Below are 23,602 nucleotides of genomic sequence, written 5' to 3' on the forward strand. Positions count from 1 at the left end.
ATGTGCAGAATTTACTTCATAGTGTTTGCATACTAGGTAGTTAATATAATGTACAAAAAAAATGGCAATGTGTAGCTTATCCTGATGGGCCTACAGGGGGGATCGCCAACCTTTTCCAGCCGTGAATCTCAAATTCCTCCCGCCATCCTCCCCTGTTTTCCCCCAATTGTTTCTCTAGTCCTGAATCCTTTGAGCTTTTCTTGTTTCAGGAAAACATTGTAATGGAATTTGATTTTTGCATTAAGTCTCATATTTTACTTTTTCTTTGTCTCTTCCTCAGTCTTTATCTTTTTTTTCTTCTAGTTATTTTTTCCTCTCATTCCTGCTCTAAGTTTCTATCTTTCCTTCCTCCTCCTCCTCCTCCCTTCAGCTGCATAGCCATGATCTGGAACTGTCCAGATCAAAAATAGGAAGATCAGGGGCTGCATGGATATTACTACTTCTCCCCCAGCAAGCAAGCAGCTGGGAAGCGTCATGCAACACCCTGAAAAGGGATATAGTAAATTTCTTACACACACGCACTGGGTACAAGAGTAGGGGAAGGGAAAAATTGTGTGTATTTCTTATGGGGTTTGTTACTGCATGCTGCCTGTACTCAGCGCTGATTCTGAATCAAGCGCATTGTGTCCATTGCCCAGATTCCCAACTATTATTGCTAAAATAGCATTATTTGCTGCCATGAGTAACTGTAAATACTTTTCTTTATCTAGTCGTATACATTTCCCCGTAGGTCTTACCTTCAGACCATGTCCATAATGTACATGCACATCCCTTACTCTGGTCTATGTTTTTTAATACTCTGTCTGTAAATGAAAAATGATGTAGGCCCTGATTCAGAAAAAGCATCGCCTATTCAGGAAAGCACCACAACACGCATGAACTCCACTAAAGTCTCACATGCTTAAGTACGTTCTTGAATTAGGGTGTGACAGAGCACTCAAACCCTACACTGACAGGGAAAGGACTACTGAGGCTGTGTGTTCTAAAGTAGCCCCGCCCCTCTTCCCCTGCCAATCATGTGATAGGAATGGGGAGCTTTAAAAAGAAGATGCTGTAATCAGGCAGGAGAAAGTCCAGGGAAGGGAATGGCTAAATTAGAATAGAAGGGGGCACCCTAGAGAAACTTATTTACACAGGGCCATAAAGAGAAGGATTTGAACCAAAACCTTGCTTGTGTAAACAGTATAATATTTTATAGAGGGGAGGGATAGGTCAGTGGTTTGAGCATTAGCCTGCTAAACCCCAGGTTGCAAGCTCAATCCCTGAGGGGGCCATTTAGGGATGTGGGGCAAAAATCTGTCTGGGGATTGGACTAGATGACCTCCTGATAATTCCATGTAGGGCTGTCAAGCAATTAAAAAAATTAATGGTGATTAATTGCACTGTTAAAGAGTAATAGAATACCATTTATTTAAATATTTTTGGATGTTTTCTACATTTTCAAATATATTGATTTCAATTACAACTCAATACAAATGGTATAGTGCTCACTTTATATTTATTTTTATTACAAGTATTTGCACTGTAAAAAACCAAAAGAAACCATATTTTTCAATTTACCTAATACAAGTACTGTAGTGCAATCTCTTTATCATGAAAGTTGAACTTACAGATGTAGAATTATGTACAAAAAAACCTGCATTCAAAAATAAAACAGTGTAAAATGTTAGAGCCTGCAAGTCCACTCAGTCCCACTTCTTGTTCAGACAATCATTCAGACAACAAAGTGGGTATTCACCCATGAAAGCTCATGCTCCAATACGTCTGTTAGTCTATAAGGTGCCACAGGACTTTTTGCTGCTTTTACAGATCCAGACTAACACGGCTACCCCTCTGATACTCAGACAAAAAAGTTGTTTACATTTGCAGGAGATAATACTGCCCACTTCTTCTTTACAATGTCACCTGAAAGTAAGAACAGGCATTCACATGGCACTGTTGTAGCCAGCATTGCAAAACAGTTATGTTCCATATGCACTAAAGATTCATATGTCCCTTCCTGCTTCAACCACCATTCCAGGGGACATGCGTCCATGCTGATGATGGGTTCTGCTCGATAACAATCCAAAGCAGTGCGGATTGACGTGTTCATTTTCATTATCTGAGTCAGATGCCGCCAGCAGAAAGTTAATTTTCTTTTTAGGTGGTTCGGGTTCTGTAGTTTCCGCATCTGAGTGTTGCGCTTTTAAGACTTCTGAAAGCATGCCCCATGCCTTGTCTCTCTCAGATTTTGAAAAGCATTTCAGATTCTTAAACCTTGGGTGAGTGCTGTAGCTATCTTTACAAATATCATATTAGTATCTTCTTTGCGTTTTGTGAAATCTACAGTGAAAGTGTTTTTAAAATGAATAATATCATCATCCGGGACTGCTATAACATGAAATGGCAGAATGCGGGTAAACATCAGGGGACATACAATTCTCCCCAAGGAGTTCAGTCACAAATTTAATTAACACATTATTTTTTTAACAAGCGTCATCAACATGGAAGCTTGTCCTCTGGAATGGAGGCAGAAACATGAAGGGGCATAGGAATGTGGCATAGCATATCTGGCACCTAAATACCTTGCAGTGCTAGCTACAAAAGTGCCATGTAAAGGCCTGTTCTCACCTTCTGGTGACTTTATAAATAGGAGGACAGCATTATCTCTGGTAAATGTAAACAAACTTGTTTGTCTTAGTGATTGGCTGAATGGATTGTAGGCTCTGAAGTTTTACATTGTTTTGATTTTGAGTGCAGTTATGCAGCAAAAAAAAAAATCCACATTTGTAAGTTGCACTTTCACAGTAAAGAGATTGCACTACAGTACTTGTATGAGGTGAATTGAAAAATACTATTTCTTTTGTTTATCATTTTTACAGTGCAAATATTTGTAATAAAAAATACTATACACTTTGATTTCAATTACAACACAGAATATAATATATATGAACATGTAGAAAAACATCTAAAATATTTAACTTAATTTCAATTGGTATTCTATTGTTTAACAGTGCAATTAAAGCTATGATTAATCGTGATTTAATCACGATTAATTTTTTTAGTTAATCATGTGAATTAACTGTGATTAATCAACAATCTTAATTTTATGTAATATTTACAATTAGTTACTTTTCAACGGTTTGTTTTCTAGCTACTGTCACAGATTGAGAAGCTTAAATCATCAATGACAGAGGACCTAAATGCAAGTAACATCTTCTATAAGAAAAGGATAGAGGAGCTAGGGCAGAGGCTTCAGGAACAGAACGAGCTGATTATTTCTCAAAAACAGCAGGTCTGTTTTATAAAGTATTCTTGGGTATCTAAAACCTTGGGGGCATGTGAGAAGAGATTTTTTTTTAATACTGTAATCTGTGTATGAATTTCTAATTTTTATAAATCAATATTCTTCTAAACCTTGAATTGGTGGTATTTCCTCTGTAAGTGGCATTGGTGAGATCATTACTGGAAAACTGTGTCCAGTTTTGATGGCCATACTTTAAAAAGGGTCTGCCTGGGTCATCAAATTCAGTCTCCTGTTGTTGCAGTCAACCCCATCAGATAATCCCATTCATAGATTTATTGAATTCAAAAGGGCTCAGGAAGGATCAACTATAGTGATTTGAGGTCTGGAAAACATACTTCACAGTGAGAGACTTAACAAGCTCAGTCTATTTAATTTATCCAAGAGAATGTTAAGAGTTGACTTGATCATGGTCAACAAGTATCTACATGGGAAGAGATTTCTGAGACTAGACACTGCTCTAATTTATGAGAAAAAGGCATAACGAGATCTAATGGCTAGAATCTCAAGCTAGACAAATTCAGACTAGAAATCAGACACAATTTTTTGACCATGAGGATAATTAATCATTGAAACAGCTAACCGAGGAATGTGATGGATTTTTTAAATCGAGACTGGATATATTTCTAAAAGAGATACTATAGTTCAAACAGTTTATGGACTTAATGCAGAAATTACTGGATGAGGTTGTATGGCCTGTGTTATCAGGAGATCAGTCTAGATCATCATAATGGTCTCTTCTGACTTTAAAAATCTATTAATGTATCTATGTGTTAAAGTGTATGTGCTTATCAACAAGAGTCTGATTTTGCAGACTTCAGAAAGTGGTTAAATTTAAGCACATGCATAAGTCTTTGCACAATTGGAGCCAAGATTTGTGTGTCTGGTTAGCAAGTAGCAACTCTTAAGTCATCTTCCATAACAAAAAATTACGGCTGAGAGTCAGAAACCTGCTGAACAATAAATAAAATACAATTAAATAGTATATTCAGAGAAGGAGACGTAGAAGAGTACTTAGGCTCAGACAAACTCCGTACAAGAAAAGTGACATCTCCAAAGGAAATCAGCATTACCTGGTTTATAAAATGTCTCATAAAGGATCTCAAGGCTCTATTTTTGAAAGCAACTATGAAGGTCCAAGTTCCTCAAAGTGGAAGGACTTGAACAGCAGATGAGATGGCTGAGAGAAACTGGAAGCTAGACTGGATAGATCATGAAAGGAGGTACCATTCAGGTGACACACTATGAGTTGAGACCTTTGATGGGTTGGATGTGGCAAGGATGGAAGAATGTGTCAGTAGGAAAATGAATATGGTTGCATATTTTACAGGAAGATATCAAGCAAATTAAAAAGTAGCATTAAGAATTTGGAAATCACTGGAAATAGGATGAGGGACTAAAGAGAACTGAACATGATACCAATATTTTAAAAGGATCAAGGAAAATATTGAGAAGTTAAAAAGTTCAAGTCTGACTCTCTACCAGGAAATTTACTACGGACGAAATAAGAGCACTTTTGTAGATACAGATTGATCAAAATCAGAATGGATTTATAAAGGAATGTGATAATGAATTTAAATGAATATAATTAACCTTCATGATGAAATTAAATGAGATTTGACTAGAAAGAAATAGACATAAGACATACTTAGAAACATTCATTTATAGCCCTGGTTTGTTGAGTAAAAAAATTATGCAGGACGCCGTGTTCTACTGTTGTCTAGCAAATAGCTCTGAATCAGAGTTTCTCAAACAGGGGTCGCCACTTATGTAGGGAAAGCCCCTCCCGGCCGGGCCGGTGTGTTTACCTGCCCCATCTGCAGGTCCGGCCGATCGCGGCTCCCACAGTGGCAGTCAGCCACTGCTGCAGGAGCAGTCGTGATGCTGGAGCAGCTCCGAAGCTCAGCCCCCGGCAGTGCTCCAACTGTTAGTCCTCCCCACACCAGGATTTTTTTTAGTAAAAGTCAGGGACAGGTCTCAGTCTTCTGTGAATTGTTGTTTATTTCCTGCAACGTTCCCTTGACTTTTATTAAAATACCTGTGACAGAATCTTAACCTTAATGATTATCTAACTGTTTTTCTGAAGAACCTCATCTTTGTTCATTGCATAGGCTGAGCGGCGACTGAGGCTAAATTGTGTAGTGAGTATGACTGGGGACCAGAGGAAGTCAGTGGGACTTTTCACACACTTAAAATTAAGCATGTGCTTAAGTGCTCTGGATTGGGGCTGGACTTCAAGCCCCACTGCAGAAGTTGGAAATACAGCATGTAGTAAATGATAGTATAAAGTAGTCCCCTAGGAACCCTGCCTATTTTATTGCATAGGTAAATGGCATACAAGGTATGTCTACATAGCAGAGAAAAAACTCAGGCTGGCCCATGCCACTCAAATTGGGCTCATGGGGCTCAGGCTATGGGGCTGTTTCATTGCTGTGTATGTTTCTGGGCTTGGGCTGGAGTGTGCTCTCTGAGACCCTCCCACATTGCCAGGTCGTCATTCACTGAGCACTGTTCAGCTTGATTGTTGAAAGAGGCGGAGTCCAAAGAAAACAAAATTTCTTCATCTGTGTAGCATTTTAAATAATCATTCCTGTCATCCTGTTTTTTGGCAATAGTGGAAATTTTGTTAGTCTTTATAATTTAATTTAATTTTAATTTGAGGCTTTGTATTTTAGGACAATTATTTTATTCAGTCTTATGGCATCCATTTCTAACTGTGTCCTCACCTTATTGTAAATTTTTCTGTTTCAGATAAAAGAATTGTCCACAAAATCACTAGTAAGCATCAAACCACATGCTGGTAAGTGCAGGCTATAAGAAAAGGCTATAAATTAGGCTGATTCTACTTCTGAGTCTAACATTTTGGTTCAGTTATCCTAATATAAAATGCTAAAATACAGTTATCCTAGTACATATGGTACAGTACATTACAAATTGATACTTCACAAATTTTATAACTGTACTTCATATTGTGTCAGTGCTGCTGGTTCTCTGCCTCTTTTCTGTTGTGTGTCAAACCTGCACAGATTTGCAACCTTAAGGTTTTACAAGGCCCAAAGCTGAACACTTGAAGGGAGGAGATATGAAAGCATGACATTTAATAATTTTTAAAATGTAAATTATTTTACAACTTTTGGGTTGAGTTTTAAAAATACTTTATTGTTGGCTGCCTAATGGCATCTTGGGCAAGTGGAGATTTACTTCACGTGCATACAAAGGACAGATATTGAGAGGGTAGATGAAATTCAATAATTTACAAACAATTTAACAACTATAATAATGCCTTGCATTGATAGCACCTTGTATCTGAGGATCTCAAATAACTTTATCAACAATTAGTTAAACCTCACAGCCCTAAGATCTAGGCAGATGTTGCAGGGTGGAGTCCCAGAGCACACCTCTGTAGAGTTGGCACTGCAGTCGCCTCATCTCAGTTCCCCTCTTGGTTCTCCTGTGGCTAAGAGTTTTTTAACGTTGTAGGGTAACTTAGCTCACGTGAGCGGACTCAACTTAAGACACGACAGCCCTGAACAAGTAACTGCTGAATAAACCCAAACAAGTAATTGCTGAAACAGCTAACTATTGTGAATATGTTTATAGAAAATGAAGGAGGCAGAGACTAACTAAACTAATGATTGTGGGTATGTTTATAGTAAACAAATTAGGCAGGAGCAGCCTGAACTGATAAGCTTGCCTTAAGCTATCTGCATAGTGATTGGACCTCACTTGTAAGAAGTGTAGAACTTAGTAGCTAGAATGTATGTACACAGTGTGATGTGTGACATTAATTGAAATTACAGTATCACTTTGTACCCAAACCCCCTGCATCTGAGCCTGACCAATGTGGGCAAAGAGCCGTCACATGCCTAATAAAGTAACCTGAGTGATGAGCTGGAACTAAACTGAGATTTTTGAATCCCTGACAGCTGAACGAAGTGTTCTTCCAGAACTGGATGAGGTGTTGTAGATAAGCTGAGTGGAAAGGTCTCCAAGGGAATCTCAAGAAACATAACATTCTTCCCTCTTAGGGCCTGATTTATTGAATCCTCACAGAATTAACACGATTCCTTTGGTCCATCCAGGCTTCTACCCTTGCTTATTCAGGGTTTCCAATTTACCCCTGTTTCAGGGCTTCTGACTCCGGCTCTTTCTTGGATCCCCAGTTCCATCTCTGCTTGAGAGGCTCTGCCAGTCCCACTCTGGCCCCTGAGCTCCTCTTGTGAGACATTCCCCACCCCCCAGGTCTTCTCCTAGCCCTGGTCCCTGGACTCAAAATTCTTCTTTCCCTTGGGGCAGAGTCTCCACAGCCCAGCCTTCTTGGGGTTGTACTTGAATCCTGGTAGGGTTTCATAGCCCCCCATCATCATGCTTCACCACCGGAGATCCTCCCTGTAATCTTCTCCTGATCCAGGCTTGCTTTTAACTGATTTAAGAGCTTTAATAACACTCAGCGGCATGGCTTCTGGCCACCATTCCCATCTTGGTCTGGGGAGCTTTCCTGGAACTACCTGTTCTTAAAGGAGCCATGCATTGGAATCAGTTGGCCCTGGGCCCTCACTGTTGTCACAAGGGACAAACTATGTTAGGAAGCATTTCACAGATTAGAAAACAAAAATTAGATTAGACAAAAACAGGTTAAGTAACTTGCCCAGGTTCACACCTACAGCTAAGTGGCAGAGCAGGACTTCAGGCTTACCTCTTCCATCTCCAGCAACTAGATAATACTGTCATTTTAATTCCTTAGTAAAGCAACCTTTTACTATTTTGGAAACTCTGTTGGTATAAAATGTTGTCTTTCCCTTGAAATATGTTCCGTAATTAATTTATAAATGTGCTACAGTAGAACCTCAGAGTTACAAACACCTTGGGCACGTAGGTTGTTCGTAACACTGAAATGTTCATAACTAAACAAAACATTATGATTGTTCTTTCAAAAGTTTACAACTGCACATTGACTTAATACAACTTTGACACTTTACTATACTGAAGAAAAATGCTGCTTTCCCTTTATTTTTTTAGTAGTCTACATTTAACACAGCACTGTACTGTATTTGCTTTTTGTATTTTCCTTTGGTCTCTGCTGCTGTCTGATTGCATATTTCTAGTTCCAAATGATTGTGTGGTTGAGTGGTCAGTTCGTAACTCTGGTGTTTGTAACTCTGAGGTTCTACTGTATAAGTAAATATCTGCTATGTTTGAATGTATACATCTGTTATTGTTTACTATAAGACATTTGTTGTTAGCTTCTTTCTTTTTGCTGTTTTAGTGAATGCTCCCGCACAGCATGTTGTAGAATGTAAATCAAGTCTACAAGACACACATGGTGAGTTCTGTAATAGATTCAGTTTCAGTACATGTAAATCTAATACTCAGTCTTCACAATTTATTATTTGTGGGATCATTTCTATGACAATACTTAAATTCAGTGGAGAATACAATTTAATTAACTATGCTTTAAATCTCACATTAAACATTGTTTTAAAATACATGTAAAGGGACACTGTGGAGGTGGGTAGGTATAAAAACTGAGAGTGCTTTGAGAGGGATTCCCACAAGATGGATGATTTTTACCTTCCTGGTGTATTCTATGTATAGTGCCTCTCTCCACCTGGTTACCTCCTTTAATGGCAATCCACTTACAGGTTTTGATGGGCAGGTCTGGGTTCTTTTGTATCCTGCCATCCACTCAGCAGGGTGAATCTTTTTTCTTTTTTGCTGTGAAATTATTTGGTGGTGCCTCCACCGCCCTCGCTCCTTCCTGGCAGGGTCAACAGGGCAGCTTGGGCGGAAAATTCTAACTACAGAGGAATCCTCACTTACTTGCCAGATAGTTGGAGACTTCCAAGAAATAACACAACACATAAAAATATATTCAACACAATAATTATATTAAACAGACAACAAATACAACATAACAGGGTGAAACACTATTTTTAGGGTCATCTGTGCCCACACTGAAAATACCCGTGACTTGATGTAACAAGTGTAAAATTAGTGTCCTGTTGGTACACATACTTTGCTGGGGCCCTTGATGACCTATAAAATTCTCTGCAGTGGTTTAGCAGTGTGGCTAACTGGGTTCAGTACAGTCCAAAGGACTGACAAGTGGGAGATGGTGGTGAATCCCTCCACAGATGTAATAAGCAGCAGATTATAAAATCCTCAAACCCTTACTCCCTGGCATGAGGACAGTTCAGGGAGTAGAGGGTCCCCAAAACAAATTCCCGGACTAACTAAAGATGGTGCACTCACGAACTCCATGAATGATCTTCAGGTTTGAAGATGACACTGGATGATTCCAGGGGCTGCTGTCTGCTGGCAGGGATCCTCCTCAGGCAGGAATCAGGCTGCGTTGGTCCCAGGATTTCCCCTCACCGTAAAGGGGTGCAAGGCTCAAGGTGTAGGTTATGCAACTACCCTAACATCCAAACTGTAGCCTCCTAGCCCAGCCTCCAGTCACATACTCAGCAGGCAGCTTCCCTGGACTAGCAGAGCTGACCATTTGGTGACTAATCTCACCTAAGGAGCTGGAGGTGAACCCATCCTGGCTAGGGAAATTTCCCAGCAAATGCTACCAATTGGGAATCATCCGTGGGGAAGGAAAACCCAGCTGGGGGATCTGCTTTCAGGTCCCTACAGGCCAGTTCTCAGGAGGAACCCTGCTTGCAGACCTGGGACTCACCAGCTGCCCACACAGCCAGTCCTGCCCTTGCCCTGGCTGGCTCCAGCCTCTCCAAAATGGCTTCTCCCCTCTCCAGAATTCCCTGGGAGGGGCATCTCACTCCCTGTTGGTTGCTGGGCAGACTCTGAGTTTGCCTTGGCTCCTCCTCCCTGAGCTGCCATCAGACAGAGCTCCAGGAATCTATGTAATCTCTTGGGGGTTACATATGTAATTTGTTTTTCCAACTGATCATCAGAACTAACAGTGGAGGGGAAGCAAAATTGTGACTTTCTGTTAGACTAACAGTGAACAAACTGGTGTTTGTCTAAAGAGTGTGTGTGAAGTGGTTTGTTTGTTGTAAGTGTTGGAAAAAAATATATTTTGTATGTGGTTTCAGTCATTAGTTAGAGGGAAAATACAACAGAAATAATCAGGAAGCTAGAACTCTCCTGTTGGGATTATTGTCTTTGCACACTGTAGGTCAATATTTTGGTTTAATAGCCCACAATATTCTGATGTCTAATACAGGAAAACATCTACTTTGACGTATTCAATCATCCTACTTTGAGTGGAGTGATATTGTCTAAGACTGTATCATCGTACTGTATCAAGTCTTATTGCTTTAATTTTTTTCTTTTTAAACAAAAGCAATATTTTGTTGTTGAGAATATCAAAATAGCTTCCATTGGGTCTCAACTTTCAAAACAATGACTAATACCGTTACCGTGGTAGCTAGAAATCTTCAGTGATCAATAAGATTCTTTTCTAAATAACATTTCAAATAGTAAAATGATAGAGTTGTGGGTGTTGTGTTAGGTTTTTATGTATTATGAATATTACTGTGCATGCAGTGTGAATGAATTTTGAAAAAAAATCTAAAATGGTTAAGTTTTATTTCTAAACAGAGCTTCGTAAGAAACACCACAGAGAGAGGAAATTTAATACTTCTCAGAGAAGCTTCTATAACTTTTCTTGCTTGACAATAAAAGTTTAAGTTCAGAGGTATCCAAAAATAGAGAATAGAAAGAAGATTTCACATGTTATGGAAGCTTTAGACAACTTAATCAGAAATGAGAAACTGAAACTAATGTATTGATTTGAAAATATATGCTGTGACTGGAAATAACAAATTAAGTAACCTTAAAGGGCTTTTTGTGTATTACAAAGTAGTAATGTTCAAATAATATTAAAGTAACATTTATTACTAACCTATAGTTGGCAATAATTTAGTGAAATACGTTTTTTAGATGGAATGGCAAAGTAGTAATAAAAACATTTATAAGTTTTCTATCTTTTTATACTCAAACAACTTCTTATACACCAAGATGGGAAGGGAAAGGAAAGTATAAAGTAGTTTAGATATGGAATCACAGTTCAAGGATCTGGTGTTGTCAAGAAGGTGTGCTTCTTCAGGTATAGCTTCACATTGTTCACAATGTAAAGCGTTATTTTAACTATTCCATTTTTTCCGTTTTTCATCTGCAATAGGAGAATTTTTTTTTAGTTCTTTGACTTGCTCATTTACATCTGCAGTTTCAGTGATTAAATTCTCATTTCTCTGCTCTTGTTGTGGATGTTGTTGCATTTTGTAATACTTCTCAACATAGAAAAAGATTGCTCTTTGTCAGTATACAGAAAGTTCAATGTTGTTTACTAATGAAACCTCATTGAGAGAGCTGACTTTGCATGATTTTGCTGATGATTATTTTATTTATCTCTGCAGGTCTCTCTCTCTCTCTCCCCCTACTTTCCTCCCTTCTGCATTTTTTTTTACCATTAACATTCCAAATTTCGGTTCATAAAGGCTAGTGGAAACTAGAGCCTTCCCCTAACTTTTCAAAGATTTTCATGGGATCTTGCTGTATAACCAAAGGATGTAATGGAGCTTCATCTAGTGCCATTCTGAAAATGTCTGAGTTTCCTAGCAATTTGAATAAATACTATTGCTTTTTTTTATTAGGCCATTTGGAAATCAGAAGATCTATCATATTCCTATCAAAGCAGTTGCCCACATCTGTAATACCCAGACTGTTACTTTTTTTTTTTTTTTGATAGAATTACTTCTGGAAAGTGTAATCTTGGATAAAATTTTAAAAGTACCAAAACCTCATTTTCAAAAGTGACATGAATTTAGGGCTAAATCCACAGAAGAACTTCACTGAGTGTTGCAACACCTAAGCCCTAGCTGCGGCACTGAGACTCCCCATACAATGCGTGGGCACAGTTAGGTGCCTGTGGAAGGGATCATCAAAAGCCAGCAAGCTGAGTGGGGAACCACCTAAATTAGATATGAGTTAAATGCAGAGGAAAGGGGTGAGGCTTAGGTCCAGATCCTCAAAGGTGTTTAGGCACCTTACTGCCATTGATCTGGGCCTTAAGTGTCTGAAAAGCTGAAGGAAGGTGCTACCCTTCACTTGAGCCATGAGCCACTTCTTGGAGTTAGGCACATAAGGCAGGTCAGCCTGTCCCCTAGCATGCAAAACCCAGACCTTTCTTGTGGAAAAACAAGAGAGAGGGAGAGCTCCCATCATAGCTAGGGGTCTAACAAATTTGCAGCCATGAAAACTGCATTGCAGACTGTGAAATCTGGTCTTCTCTGTGAAATCTGCTTATACTATAGGGTAAAAGTATACAAAAGTGCAAACTGGGAATCCCAACCCACAAGGGGGTCACAAGCCTATTGTAGGGGGGTCATGGTATTGCTGCCCTTACTTCTGTGCTGCCTTCAGAGCTGGGTAGCCAGACAGGGGCAGCTGCTGGCTGGGCACCCAGCCCTGAGGGCAGTGCCACCGCTAGCAGCAGCACTGCAGTAAGGGTGGCAATACCATACCATGCCATCCTTACTTCTCCGATGCTGCTGGCAGCAGCTCTGCCTTCAGAGCTGGGCATACGGCCAGCAGCTGCCACTCTCTGGCTACCTCCTCCTGGCTCCTTCAGAGGTGGGCACCCAGTCAGCAGCTGCCACTTTCCTGCTGCTCAGGTCTGAAGGCAGTGTTGCCACCACCAGCAGCACCGAACTAAGGGTGGCATGGTATGGTATTGCCGCCCTTACTCCTCCGTTGCTGCTGATGGTGGCGCTGCCTTCAGAGCTTTCCGGTCACCCAACTCTGAAGGCAGCACAGAAGTGAGAGTGGCAATATGGTGACCCTGTACGATAAGCTTGCTGCCCACTTTTGGGTCAGGATCCTCAGTTTGAGAAATGCTGTGGAGAGATCACACATTTTTCACGGTTTGGTTATGGCATAAATAGCATATTTCATGCATGTGTAACACATCTTTGGAATTTGCTGTTTATGCCATGACCAACCCACAGAAAATGTGTGATTTCTCTGCAATTTAAGTAGACCCCTAATTATAGCCAATAGCTTGGTGATTAGAGGCATGCTCCTGGATTGTAATGAGCAGAGCAGGGACTTGAGCCCATATCCCAAGTGAGTGGCCTAACCACCAGGCTATTGGGTATTCTTGGGTTGGCCTTTCTCAGTCTCTCTTGCTGGATCTGTTTCACTTTGTGTAAGTAATTAAATATTCATTTTGAGCATGGACTTGAATTTGGTTCTCCCAAATCCCAGGTGAGTTCCCTAACTACTAGGCTGTAGAATCTTTCCCTTTCTCTACCAATGCATTTATTAGTTGGTACACTAAAAACTTAAAATGAAGTAACTTTGACTTGCACTTAATCATTGAAAACATGTGCATTTGACATATTTAGGTTTAACAGTAATCAAATTTTAAGCATATAATTCTAAGAAATCACATATTGCACATGAGAAGTGAATTGATATACAGTATATCTATTTAAAATATGCATGCATCACAGTCTGCAGCTGACACCCCTTTGTGAAATTTGGTTTGTATGTGTGAAATAATGGAGCCATAATTAAACATGTTTATTTTACTGTTGTCAAGGTATTATTCCCACTTTGAACTTTAGCGTCCAGAAAGTGGGGACCTGCACGTACCCTTCTAAGCTTAATTCCTAGCTTAGATCTGATAGTGCTGCCACCAACCAAAAATATAGTGTTTTGGTACACTTCCTGTCCCCCAAACCCTTCCCTCGGGGACCCAAGACCCAAACCCCTTAGGTCTTAAAACAAAGAGAAATAAACCATTCCCCTTCCTTTCCCCCTCCCAGACTTTCCCTGAGAGATCACTGTGATCCAGACTCCTTGAATCTTAAAACAGAGAGAAATTAACCTTTCCCCCCTTTTCTTTCCCCCCACTACTCCCTGGTGAGTTCAAACCCAATCCCCTTGGGTCTTAAACAAGGAAGAAAATCAATCAGGTTCTTAAAAAAAAGAAAGCTTTTAATTAAACAAAGAAAAAGTAAAAATTATCTCTGTAAAATCAAGATGGAAAATGTTTACAGGGTCTTCAGCTATACACAGACTAGAGGGACTCCCTCCACCCTAGCCCAAGTTACAAGTTACAGAAAACAGAAGTAAAATAGCCTTCCAGCAAAATACACATTTGCAAATAAAGAAAACAAACAAAAGACTAATCTGCCTTCTAGCTAGTACTTATTATTTTGAACATGAGAGACTGTTTCAGAAGGATTGGAGAAAGCTGGTTGCACATCTGGTCCCTCTTAGCCCCAAGAGCGAACAACGAACAAAAAAAAAAAAACAGCACAAAGACTTCCCTCCACCAAGATTTGAAAGTATCTTGTTCCCTGATTGGTCCTTTGGTCAGGTGTCAGCCAGGTTCACTGAGCTTGTTAACCCTTTACAGGTAAAAGAGACACTAACCCTTAACTATCTGTTTATAACAACTGTGCATAAATGGTGTGGTGTTATGACAATCTTGAATTGTTAAGGAGCTAAACTGATTTACCTGATCGGTAGTTTATGATTCTCTAACTTGAGCAGATTGCTTATTGACATCAGATGTGATAGGGGATCCCTAAAAGAGTGATGTGTCAGAGCAGAGGTACACATCAGAACAAGGCTAAACGAGTGAGTTCTGAATATATTACATTCACCAACAGTGTCAGTTTACAACAAAAGAGTTTTCAGGTTTTATACTTTCTTTTCATTTTGAATTTGGCTAGAACATATGACAAGGACTGTCTTTTAATTTCATTGCCACTACATGTGCCACTATAGTTTAGAGTGTGTTTCAACTCTGGTTAAAGGTTGACCTGTTTAAGCCCTCTAATGTCAACATACTTAATCAGATTCCTTTGAAATTTGATGTGCCTTAGGAAGGTTCAGGGCAAGATTAGCCACCCAAATTTGGGTTCTTTGAGCTAGGGGTTGTGGAGATATAAGACTCCCCTGCTTCCTTCCAAAAAATAGACATTTTCCAAAAAATTTCTAGTGGTTTTGGTTTTTTGCACAGAACTGGAGATCACTCTATAGCTGTAATATGGGTTGAAATGATCTCAATCTGTCAGTTTTTCCCAAAGTAGTGCCTGACACCCACTAAGCCTTTGGGGTACCCAAATTGTGAATTATATTTAAGAATGTATTCACTTCTTCACTTGTATAGATGTATAGTCTGGAAGGATTACCCTGCATGTGCCTCAACAAAGAAAAAAAATGTGAGATGGCTTCTGTACAGCCACTTTATGCCTGGCTGGGTATTCAAGTGTATGTGCTGATGCCATTGCCCCTGGTGAGCACCCCTTCATTGATGTTTCTTGTCCAAACCTTTGTACAGCTATGTAGTAAAGATTTAATAACTGATGTTTCTTGCTACAAGTAGTCTCTATTATAATATAATATGTTTTTATTGTATGAGGATGTTTACTGAGAACTCAGAAATATAGTCAGCTGCCAATCTACCCAAAATATTTGTTATATCAGGTGGGAAGGAACTGAAGTTGGGGGAGGAGGGGCAGGATGGGACATGGGCAGGGCACAGGGGTTGTGGCTGCAGAGAGGGCAGGAAATAAGGAAAGGTGGTAGATAAGCCTTGGATGGGCTGTTCGAGGAAAATATGTATTTTACTAGCCCCTAGTGGGGCAGGCCACAAGTGGCTACATCCTGATCTCCGGGCTGATTAATGTGGTGTTTCCAGACACTTAGTGCTCAGCTTTGAAACTGATAGTGTAGGTACCTTGATTGCTCAGGGAAATATGCTGCCAGGGTTGTCAGTATGTGGTTTCTGGGTGATTCCTGGGTCACAAAGTTACAGAAATTTGCAGGAGAACAAGGAATACATCGTAGCCTGGGGATTACTGCCATAGGCTGATTGGGTGGAGACAGGTGGGCTTCACTGGCATCATGTTTTGTCCACTCTGCAGTATCTTAACTGGTTGTGATCTACTGGAGCTTGCAATAATTCACTTGGGCAAAAATGAGCTGGGCCTTATTCCTGGTGTACATTTTATACAGGATACCATCTGAACCTTCAATTTCATGTAACCATCATTTAAAGCATTAGAATCCTCTCATATTCCACCTCACCTCTCCTTTTGTCATAAAAGCACCAAGACCTGCCACAGATATAACTTTCCCTGGTTCTTCTTCAAGTCGTGTTCCTATGATTGCTCCACTCTAGGTGTCTTCATGTCCCTGCACCTCAGATCAGAGATTTTTGGTAGCAGTGTCTGTTTAGCCCATACATTCCCTCTCTCAGTCTCAAGCTCTGCTTTGCTGCTATATAGCACTGTGAGGGCAAACCGCCCTCAGTTCCTTCTCCACTGCCCTGGCCTGAGGTGCGTAGCCTTAGCAGAGCCCATTTACAGAGATTCTTAGTAGTTTTTTGTACTCATTTTCCAGAGTAATAATAAAACTTCTGTTAGTTAATGTTAATCATTCCTTCTTCTCTTTTCATTTCTTAACTATTCTACATGCAATTTTTTTAAAATTTCCTGAGTGTAAATTAGCTTCCCCTAGTTCTTTTCATTTGAGAAGTGAACCCTAAAAAAGGGAAAGCCTGGCTTTCCTGAGTTTAAACGCTGTCTTTCCTGTCAGGAAGCTATTTCTGTCAGTGATGGCAATTCTTGCTGCATTTGCTGCCTCTAGAATGGCACTGATGGAGTCTCGTAGACAATTGGTACCAAGTACACCTGTACCGGAAAAGGCTATGGCGAGATTTGCTGGCCATTCTTCAGAACGCAGAGGGCTAGTGGTACCGATGAATCTCTCCACTTCAACTGTTCTGGTATCACAGGAATTTTTGGTTCCCCAAAGTCTTGATGGTCTTGGAGATGCCTGAATCACCGTTAGTAGGCACCAACATAACTGTGATATGAATATGCCTAGCTCCCTGTACTTACATGCAGTACTGAGACATTCTACTCCACCATCCATAATTCTTCCACCCTGTCAGGCAACTACAAGGAAGATGATGGGGATCACCTATACTAACTCTCTGTCCAAGGTTCTCTGTTACAACACCAGGGAGGTAGCCATGAAGAAACTCAGGTACCTTCAATCTACCACCAGAATAGAAGAGACACCCACCCAGTTAATATGGATACCTTTCGATGCCCCCACCCATGCCCTTTCTACTACCTCAGTGGCCATACTGGGACGCTGGGACAGCATATAGATAATAGTTTTCGAGGACCTCTAGCATCACCCAGAGGGATAAAGGAAGGCGATCTCCTTCAGCTTGAATAGCCAGATCTCCTGATCCTCAAGAGGGCTCCTTTGAGGAACAGGAGGAGATACTCCAGTGACCAACATTTCTTCATCTCCTGATGACACAGTCATACCTCCCCCACCAACTACAGCAGACAACTTCAAGCAATTTCAAGATCTCTTTAAGAGGGAGTGGATTCCCTGCAAATCCCACTTGAAGAAGTCAGAGTCACAGCATAAATTGCTAGACATCCTGCAGATGTCTTCATCAGCAAAGATTCCACTCCCCATCAACGAGGTGCTGCTTCATCTGGTGAAAACTATATGGCAGACACCAACCACAATATTCCCCGATGTGCAAAAAGGTGGACAAATACAGAAAAAGATTGGTGGTTGAAAACCCATTCTGGATCTAAGGGCCCTCAACAAATTTTTACAAATACAGCATTTCAAGATGGTTACCGTGGCAGCAGTAAACCCCTCTCTTGAGCGGGGGACAGGTTCTCGGCCCTTGATCTACAAGACAATTACTTTCATATCACAATCCATCCATCCCGCAGGAGGTTCCTAAGGTTCACTCTGGGTCAAGATAATTTTCAATACAAAGTGCTCCCGTTCGGTCTATCTTTGGCACCTAGGGTGTTCTCAAAGGTCCTTTTTGTGTTAGTGACGCACCTTCACAAACAAGGCATTATGTTATTTCCGTATCTAGATGTTTGTTTGCTCTAAGCACATACCTTCACTGGCACCTTTAGAGACACATGAAAGATTATAAATCTGTTCCTACAACTAGGTCTACAACTAAATACCCAAAAGTCCACTTTGACCCCATGCAACACCTGGAATTTATAGGAGTCTTGAGGGTTTTTTTGCCCACGCTGGTCCTGTTGCAAGGCTGTTCCAGAACTTCACTCCTCTGATGGTTAGAAACCTTTGCCTAATTTCAAGTCTAAACTTGTTAATGGCCAGTTAATATCCATTTGTTCATGTCCACATTGGTGCTTAACTTAAATAACTCCTCTCTCTCCCTGGTATTTATTCCTCTGAAACATGCTTCTATTTTTCTTTTAATGGTAACAGTCCAATGAAGAAACTTAGGCATCCTTTATACAGGACCAGCGCTTCCATTTAGGCGACCGCACTAGGATTTGGGAGGGCGGCATTTTGCTGCCCTTGGCGGCAATTCGGCAGCGGGGGGTCCTTCCGCGCTCTGGGTCGGCGGCGGCAATTCTGCGGTGGGTCCTTCACTCGCTCCGGGAAGGATCCCCCCCCCCCCCACCACAAAATTGCAGGGAGCGCGGAAGGACCCCCACCTAGGGCACCAAAAACCCTGGCGCAGCTCCTGCCTTTATATCTGGTAACTCCTGCAAAATAAAATAAAATGAAATTAAATAATAAAAGAAGTTGCAAAGGAGAACAGTTGGGAGGACAGAAAGGAATACAGTTACATGGTTCTAGAAGTCATCAAGAGCAGATGTACTCTTGCATTTTGATATAATCACAGAATACCATCTACCACTGCTCATAGTGCTCACTTATTATGGAGGTTAGTTTGTATAAATTGCAATTAGTTACAATTATAGTTAGTTTACAGTTAGTTTGTGCAAGTTGTTATGAGCTACAGTTAGTTTGTGCAAAACTGCAATGTCCTTCATATGATGAATTCTTTGAGTCTAAAAATAGACCTTTCAGTTTTTTTTCTAACAATCCTTGATAATCAGTGTGAAGTTTCAAAAAAATTTCAAAGCCAATATGTGCTAAAAGCAGGAGTCTTTAGCTCTGCATTCAACCAGAGAGAGAGACATTTTCAAAAGTTAGGATTTGAATTGTGACTGCTAACTTTTCATTCCCACATCTGATTTTCTTCTGGAAATGATCAGTTTTCAGTAACCGCCTATTCAGCAGACTACTCAAAATTTCCATCTGATTTTATGTTCTAAATTTTTCTTTAGTTGAATAATGGGCTTTGTTTTTTCTTTTTTCTAGCAGAATTTTCCAGAGGTTCAGTTCACCTCTTTCTAAACTACTTGTATCCCTAAAGGTTGATTTGATTTTATTTTGGTCTGTGTCTTGAGGTGTTATTTAGAAAAAATTCCATTGTGGGATTTATCTGCATTTTTGGATGCTGAATCAGAAAGCTCATTCTAATCCGTGAAGTATAGAGCTTTCAAAGAATCATATTGGCTACTTTTTTTTATGCTGCTTATATTTTTCAGCTTTGATTTTCTTCTCCCTCAGTGGAGGAAGTTATGTTAACACAGTTTGCAGTGTAGAAGCCCTGTTGGATCCCAGCTGGTTTCTGAATTTCCAAGAAGAAACAGATAAGAGTCCTTTTATGTTCTTTACTTGGGAGAAATTATAATCTTATTTTTAGATGCAAACCTCACTGCAGTTATCCATACATTTGTGACCAACATCCACACATTTGGATTACTGAAATGTACTCAATTGTGAGACCAATCAGAAACTTCAACTAGTGCAGGATATGGCTGAATGAAGAGGTGCTTCTCTCTGGGAGCGTATTATGTTGATATTCTGTCAACTGAACTGACTTCCAGTTTCTTCAAAGTGATCTGCAAAGCTTAGCATAGTGTAATTTCTTGTTCTCTGAGACTGCCTCTCTGTGTTCCATCTTGGGCACTGAAATTATCTTGGAATGCTCTTCCTGATAGGCTACAGATTTAAAATCAAGTGGGGTTCTAGCAACAGGCCGTTTTCAGTGGTTGGGAGGGTCTTTGATTCTGCATCTTGCTTTACCCATGATTCCAAAAGAGGCTGAGTTTTTTTCACTTCAGGGAATACTGCAAAATCCTCCTCTTTTCGTAGGTGATATGGTGGGGTTTGACTATTTTATTTTTGTGCAGGAAAGGTGGGGTTTTTTGTTGTTTTTTTTTTAGCAAGAGATGCCTTACTTATAACAATCAAAACTGTATTTAATTAAGAGGCATATTTATTGTGATGGGGTGGAGATGGGGACGCTGATTAATTCAAACACTTACCCAACAAATATTTATGATTTTTGAGTGAAAGAGTTTGTGCCAGGGTGTGAGACCTGGTTTAGGGACACTACATTATTCCTAGCAATCATACAGTTAACCCTTTCTTTAGATTTCACATAGATGTACTGGGTCTGAGTGAGTAAATATGTGAAACTGAGGGGCCCAATCAGGCACTCAGAGGGCACCAAGGTTACTGTGTTTCTCTTTGGTAATCAGAGAGGAAACATTTGTGAGCAGGCTGATCTCCACATCCATTTGTTAGAAGGCCAAATTGCAGGTCAACTTGTGTTTTCCTATATTGGATTCTATGTTTACATAATAAATAATTTGCTTTTTTTCCTTAAAACATGTGCACACTAGTGTCCAGAGGAGAGTTTATCTCACTTGGAGAAATACTTTTCGGTTTCTTTTGGTTTTTTTGTTGTTGTTGTGTTTTTGTTTCTTCCTCCTCTCTCCACCCCCATTCAGGGTTTGATCTCTAGTGTCAACAATGAATGATCAAAGATGCGATGGATAGCACAGATAGGTTTATGGTTTTCACCACTGTTACTATTGTATATATTATTGATTTTAACTTCAAAGCTATTCTAGTATACTGAGAGGGAGAAACAGGTAGCCATAAGGTGGAGTGGCAGATTATTTTAAACCCTGGATGCTGGGAATTGGGATTTCCTGTTACGATCTAACTGCATAATAAGGCATTGTGCCATGATGACACGAAACACTTAAGCAGATTGCATTTAAGGAAAGTATAAACGTTATGAAGACATTTTAATCCAATTACATAGTAACTAGCTCAGTAGCAGATTCCAACAAGTGCTAGCCAGCAAAGTAGGCTTCTGGCCAAGCAATCTCTCAGCAGAGTTTTGCTTTTAAGTGGTCTTGTGAAGTGTACTATCTATAGAATCACATTCTCATCCTGTGGCAATACAGTAGGTAAGAAGCTTTCTCAGCACTTCTGATTTGTTGCAGATTATATGGGAGCCAAATTAAGGGGTAAATCTTAATCTAGTACTTTTTGTGAGTAACCAGGTCAGGGGCTGGACACATCCCTAGAGTTAGGGAGCATGGGAAGAGTAGCTACCTTATTAAAGCGTCTTCAGAAGCCTGTACAGCACCTTACCCAGCCCCTCCACAGAGAGAGGTTTGGAGGGTCTGTGTAATAGATGTGTCTCCTAGGACCTGAGTCACACCTTCCCCTTGCCCACCTATGGCTTAGCATATCTCCATCTGCCTTCTGCTCCCTGATATGCAGGAACCATGAGGAAATGGAGATATTTGCCTTAAAGTGCAGCTCTCCTCTTCCACTGCCCTCACTTATGCAGTGGAACAACCAGTTCTGGTGCCAGGGGACCTTTTGTGGAGACAGGGGCAGATTTTGCCCCTAAATGAATACCTATTAAAAAAAAAAAAACCTCCATGCACTGATACCAAAATATAAGCAAATACAGCAAAACCTGTTAAGATAAATACCTAATTACTCTATCTTTGGACTATTAAGAATGGGAGAACAGAGGTTCTCATTTTTGTTTAAGTAAGAACTTAATGCAGTGTGAATACTCATATTTTATAGTCAATATTTCCGTACCTTTCTACTTCTCTTATGAAATTAGAAAATTTAATCTTTTTAAATCTATAATATTAAAAAAAATCCTGTGACCTGGCCTAATTTGTATAAAACTTTTCATAGGCAGGAGGATGCAAGGGAAATCTGTCCATCTTTGGAAGAATCACTTCAGTGTGTTGTGGGAGCTCCATGTTCAGCAGAGGAAATGAGGTCACTTTATAAACTCCTTGAGGCAGGGACCCTGGGTGAGATCCTGGCTACACAGAAGTCAGTGAGAGTTTTGTCACTGATTTCAATGGGGCCATGATTGCAACCCTTGTCTTTTTGCATTTGTCTTTAAAACTTCTTTCCCTTTTGGACGTGCACATTGGCAAATTAATATTTCTCCAGTTTAATTAACTATACTCATTTCTACATTCTTCACATTATGTTTTTAAGGACTTCTGTGTTTGGACTAATGCATCCCGCTATTTACATTTTCTTTTTGTAAACCCTTACTAGCATATCAGCTGCAAATAAACTTTGTTACATTGTTGCAGTGCATTTTATACTTGGCAATTGTAACATCTAAATTAAAAAGGAGCTCAATCAGAAATTAAAAGGTTATTTATTAACTCCCTATCCTACCAAATGTAATGTTTGCTACTATGAACAGTCGCATTGAGTAGGGCTCTCCGTTTTTGGATCTGTGAGGTAGGTTATCAGCAGTTGGGGGGAAAAAAGCAAAAATGACATCTCCATACATTCTTTTGCATAACTTTCCCCTTGTGGACCTTGATCTTGATTGTTTTCTATCCTGTTTGTCTGCTATTCCTATTTTTCCTCTTCATTAGAAAAGGCACTCTTGGTGCATATGCTGGAGCCCATAGAGGAGCTTTCAGAAGAGGAAAAAGGTAATGATGGGATCAGTCAAAAATGTAGTGGGCATTACTTGTAAACATTTTATTTGACAATAAAAATGGATAATATTGTTTGATACCTACAATATTTTTCTGTAGTTTCGAACATGCTTTATGTAATTTGAGCAAGATGTATGACTATCCCATTTGTTGTTCATGGTTGTAAAATATAATTTCGCTATCTGGATTCAGTTTATTCTGATGGGGATCTAAAAAATTATGCAATAAGTGTGTTCCATACATCTCTCTAGGTATTTGTATGTTTTAATTTTACACAAATGAATACATTTTTATGAAACTCTTTGTATATTTGTAAAACAGCAATATTAACTAACCACAATAACCTAGTATCAAACTAATTAACAAAAGATCATGAGGCAATGGTCTCTGGTTTTGCTAAGGCCACTTTGCATAAGCTTAAAGTGGCCAGAGATGGTCCCTGGAGGGGAACTCTCCAGAGATTTAAATCTAGTGATGACAGTGCTGCTGCTTTCTATATTATTAACTTTTCCACCCTCCATGTAAGATGATGGGGGGTGAGGAGTGAGCAGGATGGGGAGGGAGGAATTTGTGGCTGAGTTGAGCTCTGAGGTGCCCAGTTCTCTACTGTCCTAACACCCCAGGGACTTTTTGCAGTTAGTGAAGTGAATGCTGCTCTTGT

General features: G+C 40.0%; 1 protein-coding gene across 4 annotated transcripts in view; it reads left to right on the forward strand.

The window, feature by feature from the left end:
* Nucleotides 1-23,602, forward strand: part of DZIP1 (DAZ interacting zinc finger protein 1) — a 68,862-nt gene that overhangs the window by 18,795 nt on the left and 26,465 nt on the right. For 2 of the 4 annotated variants that reach the window (XM_032785010.2, XM_032785011.2), the window contains exons 7-10: nt 3,134-3,274; nt 6,035-6,083; nt 8,550-8,606; nt 22,876-22,935. In XM_032785010.2, the coding sequence (XP_032640901.1) occupies nt 3,134-3,274; nt 6,035-6,083; nt 8,550-8,606; nt 22,876-22,935 (307 nt within the window). The remainder of the gene's footprint in view (nt 1-3,133; nt 3,275-6,034; nt 6,084-8,549; nt 8,607-22,875; nt 22,936-23,602) is intronic. The other 2 variants (XM_032785013.2, XM_032785012.2) reach the window with 2 other exon arrangements.

Source organism: Chelonoidis abingdonii, chromosome 1 (assembly GCF_003597395.2).
Source record: "Chelonoidis abingdonii isolate Lonesome George chromosome 1, CheloAbing_2.0, whole genome shotgun sequence".
Taxonomy (NCBI): domain Eukaryota; kingdom Metazoa; phylum Chordata; order Testudines; family Testudinidae; genus Chelonoidis; species Chelonoidis abingdonii.